This window comes from Charadrius vociferus, unplaced genomic scaffold, assembly GCF_000708025.1.
Source record: "Charadrius vociferus isolate BGI_N301 unplaced genomic scaffold, ASM70802v2 scaffold196, whole genome shotgun sequence".
NCBI classification, from domain to species: Eukaryota; Metazoa; Chordata; class Aves; order Charadriiformes; family Charadriidae; genus Charadrius; species Charadrius vociferus.
The window spans coordinates 1,782,295-1,799,842 of NW_009648953.1; the positions used below are offsets into that span (position 1 = coordinate 1,782,295).

General features: G+C 40.7%; 1 protein-coding gene across 1 annotated transcript in view; it reads right to left on the minus strand.

Moving 5' to 3' along the window:
- Positions 1–4,166: 4,166 nt before the first annotated feature.
- LOC104288610 (poly [ADP-ribose] polymerase 12-like) overlaps positions 4,167–17,548 on the minus strand; it is a 14,964-nt gene continuing 1,582 nt past the window's right edge. Inside the window, exons 2-12 of the mRNA XM_009887435.1 lie at positions 16,750–16,885; positions 15,387–15,681; positions 14,300–14,398; positions 12,865–12,988; positions 11,017–11,212; positions 10,280–10,400; positions 8,672–8,768; positions 7,588–7,666; positions 6,133–6,263; positions 5,281–5,432; positions 4,167–4,471 (exon numbers count right to left, since the gene is read on the minus strand). Of these exons, the coding sequence (XP_009885737.1) occupies positions 4,197–4,471; positions 5,281–5,432; positions 6,133–6,263; positions 7,588–7,666; positions 8,672–8,768; positions 10,280–10,400; positions 11,017–11,212; positions 12,865–12,988; positions 14,300–14,398; positions 15,387–15,681; positions 16,750–16,885 (1,705 nt within the window). The 3' untranslated portion in view covers positions 4,167–4,196. The remainder of the gene's footprint in view (positions 4,472–5,280; positions 5,433–6,132; positions 6,264–7,587; positions 7,667–8,671; positions 8,769–10,279; positions 10,401–11,016; positions 11,213–12,864; positions 12,989–14,299; positions 14,399–15,386; positions 15,682–16,749; positions 16,886–17,548) is intronic.

Consider the following 17,548-nt stretch of genomic DNA (forward strand, 5'->3'; position numbering starts at 1 on the left):
TGACCCAAAACTGACCAACGGGGTATTCCATCCCATCTGCTTCATGCTCAGTGTAAAAGCTGAGGGATCAAAGGGTCAGCTCTCTCTTTCTTCAATGGCCGATGTCTGAGGAGGACTCTGTCTGTTTGTCTGCCTGTGATCCCAATCCTGAATGCAGATCCGGAATCCAGTTCCTGTCCGTCACTGAGTCCAGCCTGGGACTGCCCCAGTGCCAGCCGGTGTCATGACTCTCATCTCGGGAGCTCAATACGGTTTTGTATATATTTCATTATTTCTTTTTATTTTATTATTAATATTTCATTAAAGTAGTTTACTTCCTTCTAAACTCATAAGTCTCTTTTTCCCTCCTCTGCCTCTCTCTTTGAAGAGGGGTAGAGGGGAGCATCTGTTGGTCCCATCTGCGGTCCCCCAGGTCCCCAGTAGCCGATTTGGCCTAAACCACAACAGCTGGTTTTAGGAGTCATAACAAAAACCCCAAACAACCTAACTCCCCAAAAATAAGCATTATGTTTATAGTTGCAACATCAAAACATAACATTATATCCTTAAGTTATGGTGACTTAGCATTTGTGATAAGCATGCTTCAGTCAACAGCAGTTGGGCTGTTCCTGGGAGGAACAAGGAAGCTGATTTAAAATAATTTCTCTCCTCAGAAACAGTGTGTTGTCTTGCATTGCTGAGCTGTGGGTTTGTTTAAAATTGGGCATGTCTGTTTTACAAAAGGGTCTTAGTCATTCTCTGACAGCTGATAGGAAGCAAAGGCTGCTTGGTAAAGGAAAGCTTCTATTAAAAACATCTTCTGGGACTTCGCAATGATTACAGAAAGCTGTCAGTATAAAATGGCATTTTAATGAGAGCACTGATAGAGAAAACCTTTACAGCTTTGTACTTTATAAATAGTGTTCCTAGAAAAATGGAGCTGGGTGTTAGAAATTATTATGCTTCATTGATTGCAAATTTGAACTATTTGTTCTTACCTGGCATTAAACTGCAGAATTTCCTCTGTGTGTGATACTTTCTGAAACGACCATCTTCCCATTTCCCTTTCTTAAATGATGGTTCCGTCTTAGACACCACTTCACCCACTATCAGCCTGTTCTGTGCATTTACAGTATAGTAAACATGCTAAAAGAATTTAAAGCTGTCTTACAAACTGTTTATTTCATTGCTTGGTTCGCATTGGCCCCGCTGTCTTTCTGACTGTGAAAAGTCGGATCAGTCTCTTAAGATGTTTGTTCCCTACGCTATTGGGTGCTATGGCTACTTTCAAGGCAGGATCAGGATTCCCTCAATTGCTCCAAGTAGAGATGAATTCGTGACGGGGCCTGAAACAAGAAGTGCAAGGGAGCTATTCAGGCCCGGGAAGCCGAATCCCTGATAAAACAAGTAAACACCGGTCATTCTGGCCATGTAACAGCCACCCCTCCTGGATTTTGTGCTGGAAGCACTCCAAGCAAAGCAGCTTTTCTACAACTCCCACTTGCCCTTTGGCTCAAAGGCAGCTCTACGCAATGGTGTGGTGGGTTGACCTTGTCTGGTGGCCAGACCCAGCCCAGTGGGTGCTGGAGGCGGGGTGTTAGGGGTTCGTAAACCACCATGCTCCATACGGCACTACTGGCACAGCAAAGTTGCTTGGCTTCCCGCTGGCTTGCGTTCTGTTTTGCCAGGATGGACTTGTTATCAAAAAAGGAAACAACCTTCACAGCTTATCTTTCTCCTCACATGGTGTAGGAGGGAGTGAGAGATTATTATACTGGTCCTGCTTAGTTTCTTGTCTTAAGCAGCCAAGAGCTATCCTCCTCACTCAGAAAAGAGGTTTAATACCCATTTTTGTCTAAAGTTTAGATTTAACGCAAACAACTCTCTAATCTGTTCATTTGCAAATGCAATCCAAACAGCTGTAGAGGGACTCCACTCCATTCCACTACTTCACAACAGCATCTTTAAGAAAGTTTCCAAGAAGTCAGAAATGCTAAAAGAATTTAGCATGAATTTAGCATAGCAAAACATGATGCTTTTAGTATTGAGAGAGAAAACCGTTACAAGGAATTTAGTAGTATGAATACCTATTTATTTACTACACACAAGACAGTTAAAATGCAGTTTCAAAAGTGGAAAACATGGTAACTTTTCTGTGTGATAACGTAGAAATAACAGATGACAAAGTATCGCAACCGGCCATTTTATTCCAGTTATTTTACTTACACCCATACACACACACATGCACACACCCTTACACATCCCCTCCAAGAATTAAGTTAAACTTTTCAAAAATATTACTAGCCATCAAAAATTTTATTAAAAAATATCTCAACTTTTTGCATAAAAAAATGTTTGTTTCAATTTTCTGGCAAAAGATTAACATGACTTTAGGTATTCCAGTTTTAGCTGAATATGTTCAGAGGAAGAAAAGCAAAATACCCGTATTCTCATTTGCCATGGACTTGTAGATGAACGTGGTTTTTGTTTTGGCAGAAAAATCTTATTCTGCACAGGTACGAAATCTTTCATACATACTGTTATCCTCCTTAATGAACGTAGTATTTGCGGAGAAGCTTATCTGCTGACATGGGATTTATCATGTATGTTCTATTACAAATCCTTCAAAAGAAAAAATACAGCCAATTTGCTTTTCCACATCCTGTTTTACTGGGTTTAAACATGAATAGGAGTATTTTCCTTTAGATGACATGCTGCTACTTTCACCGTTCATATAAAAAGGCGCTCTGCACAGCCTTACTCCGGCTAATCATGGCTAAGCTTCTGCTTCACAGTGCTGAAGTAATAAAAGAGTTAACCAGTGTACACCTGTCAATCATCATCTAGATGAATTAAAAAGAAGTGCTTCTAGAATACAGGTAGAGATAAGCTTTTTTTGGTCACATACAAAGTCTATCTTAAGGCTTTTGCAGTACACTATAGCCAACATACCCATTTAGAAGCATTAAAGCTGTGATAAAGTATCTGTCCATGTATCAGCAACTTTAATCATAAGAAATACTTGACAGTTCAAGTGTTGATTATCTGTAAATGTGTATGCTGACAGCTCAACTCTGATAACATCTTTTGCTGGGAACAATTAAAGATTCGACTTAATCTTCAGAGTTTTAAAGGTTCAGCTCTGTAGTTGAATACTACTCCCCAGGTACGCACATTTTTCCTCCAAGAAACTCCAAAGACACCTTGATTACACAGGTAACCTGTGTATCTCCTGCAACCAAAGGGGCAGTACACCAATGAGAGACGGTCAATCACTGTCCTTCCCAACAGCTGTAAGAGAACCATAAAGTCGCTCTACAGAAACAGGGTATTGCTAATCAAGCAGTGCAAGCACTGTATTTCACTCCTAGGTAGAATACTCTTAAATGACAGGGTGAATTGTCTCCTCTTCTTCGCCCCGGCACCTGCCAGCACTCTCTCATTTGTACACACAGTGAAAGTCATGAAAAACCTGTCTTATCACAGACCTAAAATACAGCATTTATTTGATAGAGTAAGTCAACCAAGTACCACACACCAAGCAACCCCTGCTATGCTTCATGTCTTTGGTACTTGTTTTAAATGAGAAAATTAACAAGTGGAAATAAGTCTCTGTTCCTTTTTAACAAGCAAGTTTAATTTTTGAGGCTTTGTTGGTGAAGATTAAGTAGGGACCAAAAAACAGTGCTGTTAAGAATTTATGCAGAGTTGAGCATAGCGACAGAAATGGTACAGTCTCACTTGCAAACACTTGAATGTCTACTGTTACAGAAGACAGATGATTTTAAAAAGCAGGTTTTATCAAATTTTGAGTTAAAAGATAAACAGGTAGAAGGAGACAGCCTCTGACCAACAAGGATGTGTAAAGATCTATCCTGAAACAATTATAACTAAATATTGTTTAAACTTGGCAGTCATAGCCAATCCTCATGTTACAACCATCACTGAATTCAACTAATAAATTTATAAAACTCGTTAGTCATGCAGGGAAACATGATACCTGCTAAAGAATAGGAGACAGGTGCAGGATTTTAAGAATTCTGAGACATCTTTTGTGTCTTTTTACCCCTCATTTCATATTGCCCAGAAAGGATAGAGAATAAATGTTTCTGAACACTCACCTACCCAATTACACAACTTCTAAAAATCACTTTTTCTCTCTTAAGCCAATATTAAATGTTTATACCAGCTAAACATAAGGATGATAGGTTTTGCTGCTATAGCATTTTTGCAAATGCCTGGTCAATGTATTCTATGAGATACTCTGGATAAATCTGGTGCTTCTCAAAGATGACAAAGATAGAAGGGTTTGAATAGCTATTCACACAACTGTCATAAAAGTTTTGGTTGTCTTTCAAGGGTGGCCGAACATAAGAAGATTTACCAAGCGTGAACTCCCCCACCAGCACCCGTGCCAGAAACATGGTCTTGGTGTGTAAGTCTTCACCGCAGTAGTTGTCAGAATAAGATGCATCTCTTGCAAAATAGCTTCCTGCAGAAGAGACACCAAGACAGAGTTGATAAGACACCAAAATTGCAGGGAAGGCAGTGATACAGTGTGAAAGCAAATTCATAAAATCCAGTTCATGAACAGCCTTTCCAAAGCCTTCACTTGTCCTGCATGTCCTTCGTAGTGAAAATGACCACACTTGTATTTTTCATAGCACACATATTTAAAAGCCACACAACTAATGTTTTAAATGTTATTATATTCCTCAAAAAGACTTCCTCTGGCCCTGAGAGGTTCACCTTCCCCAATCTCACCCAACTTCCTCTCCTGACAGAGGCTACTAATATTCATTAGAACATTTCTGAGAGTTACAAAGTATTCAATCAAATGGGTGGGCAGTCAGTCAGTCAGCGTGTCTCTTGGCTGTTCCACTTGGTATGTTGATCCTTTCTTTTACACAGAACAATGTAAAGGAATATAACTTGCTAACAAGGCAAAAAAACAGGATGGCATTTACATTCCTGGAAAAAAAACAAATAACGCCACGTTGCCTTCCTGTAGGAGCCTGGAGAAATTGCAACAGAAGTAAGGCTGGACTCGGAGAAACCCCCCCTAGAACCAGTCTCTCCTAAACTTGTCTTTTCTTGCAAGGACAAAGCAGAGCATAGGGGCCACGGCCTTTCAGTATGCCTTAGCTCCAAATGATCATTGCCAAAGTCAGCTATGTTGTCCGCACCATCACAGAGGTAAGCCCTACATTGTCTGAATGCCCTTTTTCTAAATTTACACCTCTACAGTAACTACTGAGAAATTTTTAGCAAGTCTAGGGTTAATGAAAGCTGAAAAACAACCTTTGCCGTAGACTGTCCCATGAAGGCCACAGATCCTCCAGTCAAAGTTTTGCTGACAGATGGCATCAGTGTATTTTTTACTGGTCCCATGAAATAAAAATCGCTCATCCACAGCCTTTCCACCACTGCTCTTCTGCATTTGTTCCTTCTGCCTGCAATAAGAAGCAGTATCTTTGCAGTTCCACAGTGGCTATACCCAGACAGGTTCCAGCCATGCTAGCACTCAGACAATTTTACACAAAGGGTACATTCTGAAAATCCTTACGTTAAGGCCTAAACTTTGGGCATAGAGGGTATCTTGCTGTCTACAAACATACTTTTGTTATACACAAATGCCTCCAGATATTTAATAATAAAAATGCTCTGTTTCATTCACTGACAATTGGGAGAGGGGGAGGAATCTTACCATTATTATTTTTTTTTAAACACAGGAGTTCATGTTAAGGCTTTCCCGCAGTGAGTTTTGCATTTAGTTTTAAAGGCTATTTTAGTTTTCACCAGCTACAAACCAGTGTTTGTGCCAGATGTGACTGATTACCAGCTTCAAGGCTTCAGTGGAAGGCAGCTGTCCCAGACACAGGCCTGGCAGAAGTCAGAACCCCTTACTCGGGAACAAGAATTCCTCCTGCAGAGCTCATCTGAGTATTCTAAGCTCTCTGTCTTGACTGAGTTGGTTTTGTTGACATCTCTTTATCTACATATTGATCCTGGCTCGGTATTTCAGTGGGGGAGTGGAAGCAGATTCTTAAATGCAGCTGCATTTCAGTAATGTGTGTGTCTATCTTTAGCACACAGCTAACTGCAGAAACAACAAACTTCATGCACACATACCAGAGCGTATTTTACACATACCATTGATAGAGTGCCCAGAGAGATGGGTTCTGAACTCTACAAATCCTTTTAATAACTGTTTTGGGCATTGTGCGTTGAAAGTCCACCTTGACTTTCTTGTATTCTTCAGCAGAACTGTCAAGCTCAATCAGCTGTAAGGAAAAGATTAAAAAGCTACTCTCATCTTTTACTAAATCGTAACAAAGCCACCCTACCTAGTGCACTACTCAGACCTTTAAAGTATTTTCTGTGAAGCCAAGGTATGAGCAGCAAAAATACTCCTGGAAAAAAGGCAGATTAGAGATCCCTGCTCTGTAAAAGTGGGCTCTTACCTAGGGAGCATTAACTCCTGTGGTTTAAGACTCACAAGTTGCTCTCTCAGAGGACATTAAAGGAGCTGCATGTTTTTGTGCAGCCACCCAGCCCCTTTTAATATTTGGGCCAAGACACATTTGCATGCATGTATCAAACAGTACCTAAACACATAGAATAAATGAGCACATAAATAAAAAAAAGGACAGAGAATTTATGTTGCAGCAAATCAAAAAGTACCTCTACACCCGTGCTTTTTAAATCTTTATAGTTTATACTCCCTACAGCCAGTGAAGACAAACTGCACTGCCTGTTACGTTTTTAAATAAATTGAAAAGGCTTTATTTGAGCAACCATTTTAGGGAAGAGTAGGGACACACTGCCAAAAATCAGTTCATTACATGACAGTCCTGAAAGCAAGCGAAGTTTTCTACTTCCATGTTTTCCCTAAGAACATCAAGAACGGCAATGTTAGCATTTCCTACTTTTTATTGACAATTTCTTGAGGATTTGCATTTTGCAAGTTAGTAATTTTCAGGCTTCATGTAAGAAGATCTTTTCTGTAGGTATAGTTACTAGAGTTGACAGAGGTGGTGGTGGAGGCAGGCAGGAAATTAGCAAAGGTAAACCATGCAGATATCAACTGGGTGTATTACAAAAGGAAACAAGTTCACTCCACTGCAGTTATGGTGCATTTTAATAAAGGATCTCAGCCTGAACTCTGTTGATTTCAGCAATGCTCCACAGACATACAAGTCTACTTATATACAGCTCAGGAAATAACTACCCTAAAGTTGAGAGGCATGATTTATCTCTGATGCTTCAGCACATGTTGGACTTCAAAGCTATGTATCTTGGGCACCAGTAACAGTCTTGCTAATAAAGCATAAGCTTCAGACAAATTTGCCAAGGAAAGGGATGAATAGTAGCAGTGAAAGTCAATGTTGCCATGGTTATACTGCCACCATTTGTTAGTTTAAATTTGGGTCTAGTTTCACCTCTAGGTGTGCCCACTGTGGTATCAGGCGCAAATTTACCAACACCTCTGCATTATGTTACATAAGAAAGAGCCATCTACAAAGGCACAAGAAAAACTGATCTTGTGGTGTAACAAACCTGTATGCAACAAAACTGATAGAAAGAAAAAAACAAAACGCTTCAAACCTTGAATCCCAGTTCAGGCAGGGCAGATTTGTCCCAGTGAGCTGGAATGCCTTTAAACTCTTCTGTGTGTTTAAAGCCCCTGTACATTACAAGATATTACAAATAGGTAATTAAAACAAAACAAATCCCTACATTTTCTATACTTATGACACTTTTGCCAAGTTTAAGGAGAATATAGGCAACTGAATACATTCAGAAATATTTCAAAATTGTCTTTTCAGTTCAGTACATTAAAATATTTGTTCTAAATCACCATGTCAAGACTTATGGCAGGAAGCAAGATGCCAAATGAGAAAAAACAAAATTAGATATACACTGAACTAAACATGAAAGTAGTTCTCCTAGTTGCAAAGAGTTGAATGGATACATAAAAGCTCTGCTACACTGGGGTAGATGAATAAAAATGCATCCAGTATCATATCAGTATGACAAAAACAGGATAGATACCGCCCTCCCCTCTACTGCCACCCAAATTTTAATTAGCATGTTTAAACAACACAGAATAGAGCAGTTAAACAAGCACTGTGTGCTGCAAGGGAACGCGTTAAAAAAAAGTTGGCTGTTACATGCAATTATATAAAACATCTCCCCTTGCAGATTCCCACCTTTTGCTCCACCTGTAACAACTACTACTCTCCTCTCAGACTGTCTGATTATTCTCAAAAGAATTGTTTCTAAACTTGTATTGAGGTTTGAAAATTACTGATCTCAGATGTCAGAAAGGGCTAGTATGCATAAACATTATTGCTTCCATCTGTATCAGCTGCTCTAATAAGATAGATCCCTCTAACCAGCAGCTCCCCGCAACATTGCTACATGTTGAATTATTTTCTATGCTTCCACACTTTCTGTGGCTGAGCCCAAACTTCCTTCACCCCCGAGGCTCCTGAGTTGCTTGAAAACTGTTGGCCAAGCTGCAATACTCCCCTGGCTAGGCATTGTTGTAGGAAAGGTACGTCCTTTCCCCTCAATTTTTTTTACAATTGCCTTAACAGCTACACCTTCACCTTATTAACACCCTTGGAAGACACTGCATTCACAATGCACTAAATCCATCACCTCAGAATGAGCAATTGCAATTTACCTTGCTCTTGTCTTTTCTATCTCTGCCTGAGAGACAAATTTAGGTCTTCTCCGAATCTCTCTCTCTGTTGTGTAGCGAAGGTTTTTCTGAATCATGGCTGAGAAAAAAAATATAATAAAACCTGAACAATCAGAAAGATGTTTCAGAAAGCCTTCACACTGCAGCAAAACTTGCCACTAAGGTGTTTTGTCAAAAATGTTGAAAAAAAAGGCACTGAGCTTTTTTCTTGCTATGCAAAAGGAAGTCAAAGCAGGATGTAGAACCCACAGTCTATCTGTATAAACCACCGAGACAGATTTTAAGTTTCAGTTTCGCTCTTAACTTTAGAAGGAATGATAAGACACTGTTCCATCAGCCACACTTAACCGAAAAGAATCATTGTAAAATACGTATCTACTTTTGCTCCATGGATTGCATCCCCTCCTTCTCAATCTGCAATCAAGATACTGCCTTCCTACATGTATTTGTAGATTTAAATCCTATAGACACAACCTAAGAGCTACCACAGGCCATTCATTTTTATCAACAACCAACAGAAACAAGTCACAGCAATCTGAATTTTAGAGACATTCTCTCTGGATCTTGGAAACTCTTGGGAAACTCTTGGAAACTCAAGCTACTGCCACATCATATTAGCAACTAAGAGTCAGTAGCCGCCAGCAGAATGAGGCCTCATCTTCAGAGAGAGATACACAGGAAGAAAACAAACAAAAAACCTCTTGGCTCCACCAAGCCTAGAAACTTGGTTTTGGAAGATGTCTACATTGCACATGTTTGCCTAAGTTACTAAAAAAGCCCAAACCTTAGAAAAGGGTTGCAATTTCCTCTTCTAAGCCAGACAAATTTCCCCAGCCTATAAGAAGATTACAGCATTGCTTCTGATTAAATCACAAACAATGTATCACTTGAGATAGCAATGGAGAGTTAGATCAAAGGCAACTACACCAAAATGACAGTCTAGGCAGGCTGATTCCCACCACCACTGTTCCCCATGATTTCTGAAGAGGATACCTGGAAAGGCAACAGCTCAGAGAGGACAGAGCCATCACAAGTGGCTGAAATTTCCTGAACTCTTGGAAAACACATCTTCCTACTTTTGACATAGTGAAGGTATTTCCTCAGCCTTTCCAGACAGGCAGAGCTACAAAAAGAAAATAGCTACATAAATATTGCAATGCTAAGGATTGCCTGGACCCCACACCTTGCTCAAGTATTTGTTTTTCTGCAAGCCAGTGATTATAGCAGACTGGAAGCTGCTTGCCAAGTCTTCCAGAAGTTTCTCACCATTTGTGTCGGTGCCAGCATCAATGGCAATGTCACACTTTGACTTGCTGACAGATATTTTGAAACCTAGCACAAGAACTTCTCAAAAATAAATGGTTTGGAGGAATAGGAATACCACTTTGCTTATGTGAACAGCTCTTATCCTGAGAACTTTGATAGAAGCTCTGTCTCTGTAAGCATTGCAGTTCAAAGTTCAAATTTCTGTCTCTCCTATCTCCTGTACTAATGTAGCTTAAAACCACAAGAGACCTGGGAGGAAGGGAGGGAGGGAGGGAAAGGGAGAGAAACAAACCAAAAGAAAACCCCAAAGCAAATGTAATATACCTCCAAAATCGAGTTCGTATTCATGTCTTCCAGCTTTGAAGTTCAGCTTTGGAGAACCTTCACCTAGATAAGCTTTCTCCAGGTCATCACTGGAGACAGTGGCAGCTGCATGATCATCATTCTGTCAGGCCAAAACCAGAGGAGAAAAAAAAAAAAAAAAGATTCTCCTGGTCTGTTATATACAAGCAAGTTTAAAAACCAACAACTGCGATATGGTATGGTGGCTGCAGTATGCATCAGCCTTGGCACATGATAGTGTCTATCAGGCAAAAGCTACATATGAAGCAGTTGAAACTGCCCCTTAAACAAACCAAGCAGTGTTATGAAGCCTAAACTTACATTGTAAAGTGCATGCAGTGAACGCGACTACTGAGACTGTACATTAACCAACCAGACCTTAGCAAAGACCCACGAAGTACTACTGGAACCTCAGAAAAGAAAGTTTTAGTCAAAAGCAATGAAAAAAATGTATTAATGTGATCCTATCTGACATGACTCACTGAAGAATTATCTGACAATAATTTTTGTGACTCACCAGTGAGCACTTCCCTACATGAACCAGTTAAATTCTCAGGGAAAAGATCCCATTAGGCCTCTGAAGTCCATCTGTACAGTATGAGTGAGAGGGAGGAAGGGAGAAGGTGACTAAAGAGGAGAGGATATAAACATTGTGTACTTTTCAGTAGTTCTGCACTTTTAACACAGAGTTGAGAGTCTCCCCATTTCTCCACACTTACTTTTTTTCCATACTCCTGCCACAGGCCGTATTCATCTTTCCAGTACCAGATCCATTCGGTTGTAAGAATGAAGTGAGGGGGTCTGGTCACAGAGGAGGCTGTAGAAAGACGTCTAACCTTTGCAAACCCACAGCACATATTCACAAAACAGATACGTGAAAAGACAAAGCCACTTTCAGTAACACCATTATTAAATCTAGAAAAAAATGGAGAAAAAAAAAAATCAGAACTGTTTGTGAAGCTTTACACATAGGTTCAGAAGCCCACCACAAATTTGAAAATTAAGTCAACATCACTCAAAAGCAGGACACAAGCCTGCAGTTTCCACAACAATCACAGTTCTGTCTTGTGTTTGTACGTATTTTGCATTACATCTCACATTGGTTCCATGTGCAGTAACCATTATCAACTCATAAATTAGTGAGTTACATAAGATGAACAGAAAGAGTGGAAAACATACGCTGCCACCTTCTTGCTAACCAATTATATTTTAAACAGAACACTGTCATAACTTAAGCGTGGCTTCAAAGAGCTTCTAACATAACATAAGAGGGCTAGGTAAATTCTCCAGCATGTGACACATCATACTGGTATGAGTCCCTTCCAATAGGCTCTTTGTGCTACGTAACCAGTTCCAAACTCTTAAAGGTATTTCCATATTCTTAATGGTTCTCTGCACCCAAGAGTATCTCTCTCTCCAGACAGGTAAGGTATTCTACCCATTCCACAATATGGACGGAGGGGGAAAGGAGCTGGGGGGCAAGGGAGCGAGAGGGGCAAATCTTATGCTACCTTTGTGTCCTCCATCTCAAAAGCTGAAAGAGAAGGTTACTTTTAATCATGGGGTCAAGCTGTGTACTGACAAGCTCTAACCGAAGATAGATTCCCACAAGTACTTTTGATAAAATCACCACTCTCTGCAGTTTTCCAGCCATTCTTAGTGAGGATTAAGACTTCCTATGGTAGCAGCAGTAGGAAGTATTTATACATTTTTTCACCGCCAAGAATACTAGAGTGTATGGGTTAGTCACATAAAGTAATTGTGGTGTATTGACCCTGGCCAGCAACCAAGTACCCACACAGCCACTCGCTCACTCCCCCTCCCCTCCCTTGCACAACAGAGGGCAGAAAATAAGAAGGGCAAAAGCCAGAAAAGTTATGGGCCAATATGAAGGCAGTTCAATAGGTGATGAAGGTGGGGTGGAGGTTGTAAATAAACCAACAAATAAATAAATAAAGCAAAACAAATTGCTCACCACCTCACAAAGGCAGTCTAATGCCCAGCCAGTCGCCAAACAGCAGCCACCTTGGAAACTAAAAACCCAACCCTCTTCTTCCTCTGCCCCAGGTTTTATCGCTGACCATGACATTATACGGTATGGGAAATCCCTCTGGTCAGTTCAGGTCAGCTGTCCCAGCTGATCCTCTCCCAACCCCTGGCCCACCCTTAGCCTACCCACTGTGGAGGTGCAGGGCAGAGTGAGAAAAAGAGAAAGCTTTGACTCTGGGCAAGCACTGCTCAGCAGCATCTAAAACGTCGGTGCATTACCAGCACTGTTTTAGTCACAAATCCAGAACACAACACTGTATGGGCTGCTATGAAGAAAGTTAACTCCAATCCAGCCAGTACAGTAACCCAGAGGGTCATATACAGACTCCAGGCATAAGTAAGTCACAATGGATCAGATCTCCAGCAACAGTAGATCAACAAAGTGAGGTCAGTAGAAGAATACCGAATGAAGCTACTTATGAGATGACTGCAATAGAATCGTAGCAATTTACAGTCACTAAGGACCTGGTCCAATATAGCAAAGTCCAAACATTATTAAATTTTGCAAGAGTTTATACCTGGTGTTATTGGGGTCACAATATGCTTTTTCTATTTCTTCCATATTCTTCAAGTCATTCCAGGTATTACCGTCATAGATCTGCCATCTATATGGCAAGTGAAAATGAGTTCTGATACACTTGTCTATAAAAGTTAAAAAAAAAAAAAAAAGAAAAAAAGTAAGAGGTGCATTATTTTTACAGGCTATGAGAAAAACCCCAACATCTCAGGGCTGTACACCTAGCTGGTGAAAGTATCAAATGCATAGCTATGGAAAGTGTTCACCTATGGAAACATTACAAGCAACTAGTTCAGAAATTTTCAGCATGGGCAAGTAAAACTTAATTTTTGAGCTTAGGCAGATGTTCAGTTTCTATACCTACTAGATTCTCTTCACGCATCAAAATTGCTAGCAGGAGCTCAGTGATGAAGAACTGTCCTGTCTTCTCAGTTTCAGAGACAAAAATTTACAATGAATCAAGATCACAAGCTCACACAAGACTTATTTCATATACAGAATAACAGTGTAGACTCAACCTATGCTTAACCACTTTGGGATTAAGTGGTGCAACTGAGGGAAAAAAAAACAACAAAAAACCCCAAACAAACAAAACCCACCAGTGCTTAGTTTTAGGACAGGAGGTAGCTCATTTAGAGACTTCAAGAACTCACTAAGGGTCCAGGCCTCACCAGGAACAAGAATAGTGGTAGTGGCAGCCCACGTATCACAAGTGTTACTCAGAAATCATGTGAAGAGTCAGTATGCAGTCACTTCTCAATAGGAGTGAAGATCACATCACCAGTACACATATGCATGAACTTGAGGCTAGCTTTCATAGTAGAACAACAGGCAACCTAACTAACTACAGGGAAAGTCAAGGAGACTGCACCACACAGTTCATATGAGAAGGTGTGCAGTACATCAGGGAGCTACTACAGGTCAAGAACATCAAGAAGGAAAAGGATGACAAAAGGCCAAGAAGAAAGCTGGCACAGCAGCCTTTTTCCTGGACAAGTTGGTACGTTTTGAAAGGAAGACTGGTCAGACAGATGAAACAGAAGAGTGCTAGAAGAAAAAAGGAAGAATGTAGAATTCACAGTAGTATCTTTTGTAGTTATTTGGAAACAAGGAAGAATGTAGAATTCACAGTAGTATCTTTTGTACTTATTTGGAAATAGGGCTCCTATAATTCAGCTATACCTTAGGTGAACACAGGTGGAGTAGCCAATCTCCAACACAGGCTGATATTATACATCTCAGGGTAAAACAAAACAGCTCCTTTGTTTGGTATACCAGATAGGTCAAACACTTTCCTACCAGCACTCAAGATTACAATGAGATTTAACTAAAGATAAGCATAAGCTCTGACGTTTCGCCTTTCTGTGAAAGATGTCTGTCACTTCCTCTTTATGGGAAAAGGAAAATAGACTGGACTTGCTACAGTCACAACCTACCTTTAAAGCCACAACTTTTGTACAGATGATATAAACAGATCTGTTCCAATTCATCACCATCTGTAGTTGAAGACTTTTGGCTAGAGCTGTGTTTTCTCTCTGGAAGGGGGAATTATGAGCCTTATTAATACACTTTGTTTCAACAAGCCCTCTTAAAAGTGCACCTATGCATAGGGAAGATGCCAAAACCCAGTGTTTGTAACTATATAACTGCATTCAGCTCCAGAAAGACACTGAAGTCTTTGATAACCTTGTATACTCAAAAGTTCTATTCCTTTATTCATCCTTTCTGAACTTGACTTTCCTGTAACTGCTAAATTCCTTTAGCTATCACAGCGAAGTAAGAATAGAATCCAATGCCTTTACATTTCTAGATGGACTTGGGTTAACCATGCATTCCACAGAGCTGTTCATAGTGGCAGCTATAAAATCTGAAGTCTCAAAATTTGACACCTCTTTAAATTAAAGCACATTAAGGAAACAAGGAAGAGAAGGCGGCACTACGGGAAGAATAGCAGACATGAACACATACACACACTTGGATTTTCCATTGTTATCCTTTTCTTCCCTGCTAAACTATACTTAACTTACCATTCTAAGGAACTTTAAAAGCAAAGAACAAACAAAATATTACATCCCTGAGAAGTAACTAGGATACTGCTGCCTGTGAATTCTTGTGCTAGACGATCACTACACTAAAAAAAAAAAAAAGATAAAATAAAGCAGTTTATAATAACACAAGTAAACACCACCCCTATTCTTAAAGTTCTTGACCCTTGTTTATGTTTTTTACCAAGAAAAAAAATTATAGAGCTCCATATTTCCAGATCCTGTTATGCTGGTCTAACCCCAAATCTAGGATTTTTATAAGCACCAAGCACTTTACTTCTCAGGAACCATTAATGCCTTGAAATCCACTTCACTTATCAAGACACAAATGTCTGTCAATGAGATAGGTGCAAGGTCCCTCGTAAAAGACACATCAAGTTGTGAATTCAGTTTTATTTTTCTTAATGACATCTGTGAGAATGCTACATTCACTATAGTGATTCTTCTTCTGATGTTTTCAAAAGATGGTATAATTTACCTTTGCATGGTGAAGACTTGGCATCTTCTATGTCATACATGTTTCTGTTGCCATTTGTTATGTCATACATATTCCTATAAATGGAAGGTAGTTTCTCAATAATGTTTGAGCTCATTCCCTGTCTCTCCAGTTTCTCATAACATTCCAACTTCTTTAAGTCATGTAATCGCTTGCAACTGCTGCCAAATCTGCACTGTCCCCGCAAAAAGTACTGGCAAACATGCAGTTTAGTGCAGATCTTTTTATAGGTACAAGATCCATAAGGTCCATCACCTTTGTTATAATGTAAGCAGACCTTGGGTAGAGGAAAAAAAAAAACAATTTAAAAATTAAAGTACAATGTGCTCATATAGACTGTTTGAATTCACGATTTTTTTAATTTTTATAGCTATGTGTTTACATTTGCATTTAAAAGACATACAAGTTTATTCTTTCCTCTTACTTTCCAAATGATTACTTGATAGCTTTTCCTTTTCCCTGCTAACGTCTAGAAAGATGTTTCAGCAGACAGCACCTTACAGGCATTCTCTAGCAGATGGGATTTTGTTCTAAGTCACATAAAGGTAGGTTACTGAATTTCATCGTGTCACTACTGAAACTCTTTGGTTTTCCAGTTTTGGAATAGCAAACTTTTTTGACCTGAATTTGATGGTAAGAGCGACTGGATCTGGCTAGGATGGAGTTAACTTTCTTTACAGCAGACCATACCTCACTATGTTTTGGATTTGTGACCAAACTACTGTTGATAACGCACCAGCGTTTCAGCTACTGCTGAGCAGTGCTTGCACAGTGTCAAGGCTTTCTCTTTTTCTCCACTCTGGCCCCCCACCCCAGGCAGGCTGGGGGTGGGCAAGAAGCTGAGAGAGGACACCGCTGGCACAGCTAGCCCAAACCATCCAAAGGGATAATCCTTGCCGTATAATGTCATGCTCAGCAATAAAAAAAAACCAAAAAGCCAGGGAGTAGGGGAGGGGGGTCCTTCCCACCAGGTGGCCCTTGCTCAGAGACTTGCTGGCCATCGGTCTGCTTGTGGGAGGTGGTGACTAACTTCCTTTGTAACAGGTGTTTTCTCCCCTCTTTCTTCCACTTGCTAAACTGTCTTTATCTCCATCCACAAGTTTTGTCACCTTTGTTCTTCTTGTTTTCGCTCACCTGTCCTGCTTCGGGCAGGGGAGAGGGGAGTAAGTGAGGGGCTGTGTGAATGCTTAGCTGCCAGCGAGAACAAAGGACACAGCTTAGAAGTTTTAGATTTGCATTATGCTAACTAAACTGCCACCTAGCATCTGCATCTAGTACCAAGCCTCTTCCACTTTGTGATGCTCACTGAAACACAAAGCTAAGAAACTGTCACAGTACTACTCACCTCTGGCAAGAGGGAAGGGTCATTTTGAAGCAGAAGCTGGCGAAGTTCATCACTGTTTAAATTCTCAAGTCCATATTGCTTTAGAACACGGAGATTGTGGTCTGAGTGGAAGTTGTGAACAAACTTGCATTCCTTCCTACAAATTAAGAAGCCCAAGTGCAAAATAAGTGTAACAGACAAGCGCTGTTTTGCTACCCCATTGGTATTATACTGAACAGTTTAAAAAGCACACCAAATTAGCTAATTTCAGAAAATTCTGCAGCGTTCCTTTACAAAGTAATTATGTGATTTGCTAAGCAGATTACATAATTACTCTGAGGATAATTGCCACGCTACTTCTTGATTTACAGTCATTAGAGCATCGGCGCAGTCTGCCAATATCGGCGGGTTTTGACCCGCAGCTCACCACCAGCCTGAGAGAACACCCAAACACCGCTCCCTCACGCCCGAATCGATGAGCACATTCCCCAACTTCACCCCCCCCCCAAAGCACCAGCATTGGGGGGGCGCGGGAGGGGGGGGATATCAAAGCTTTCACCCTCGCAAGGTCCCCACGGGGTGGGGGGGAAGGGACAGAATCTGCCGTGCGGAGCGCTGGGGAGGAAGTGGTGCGACCCAAACTCTGTGAAACAGCCGCCTGTGCCTCCCTCTTTTGGGGGGACGGGGCGGGGAAAGCAGCATTTTCGACCCAGAAAAAGGAAACAAGGCCTTTACTGACGCCTCCTTCCACTGAAGCCCCCCCCCCGCCCCGAGGCCGAGCCCCCCCCGGTTCCAGACCCAGGAAGCTTCAGCCGACCTC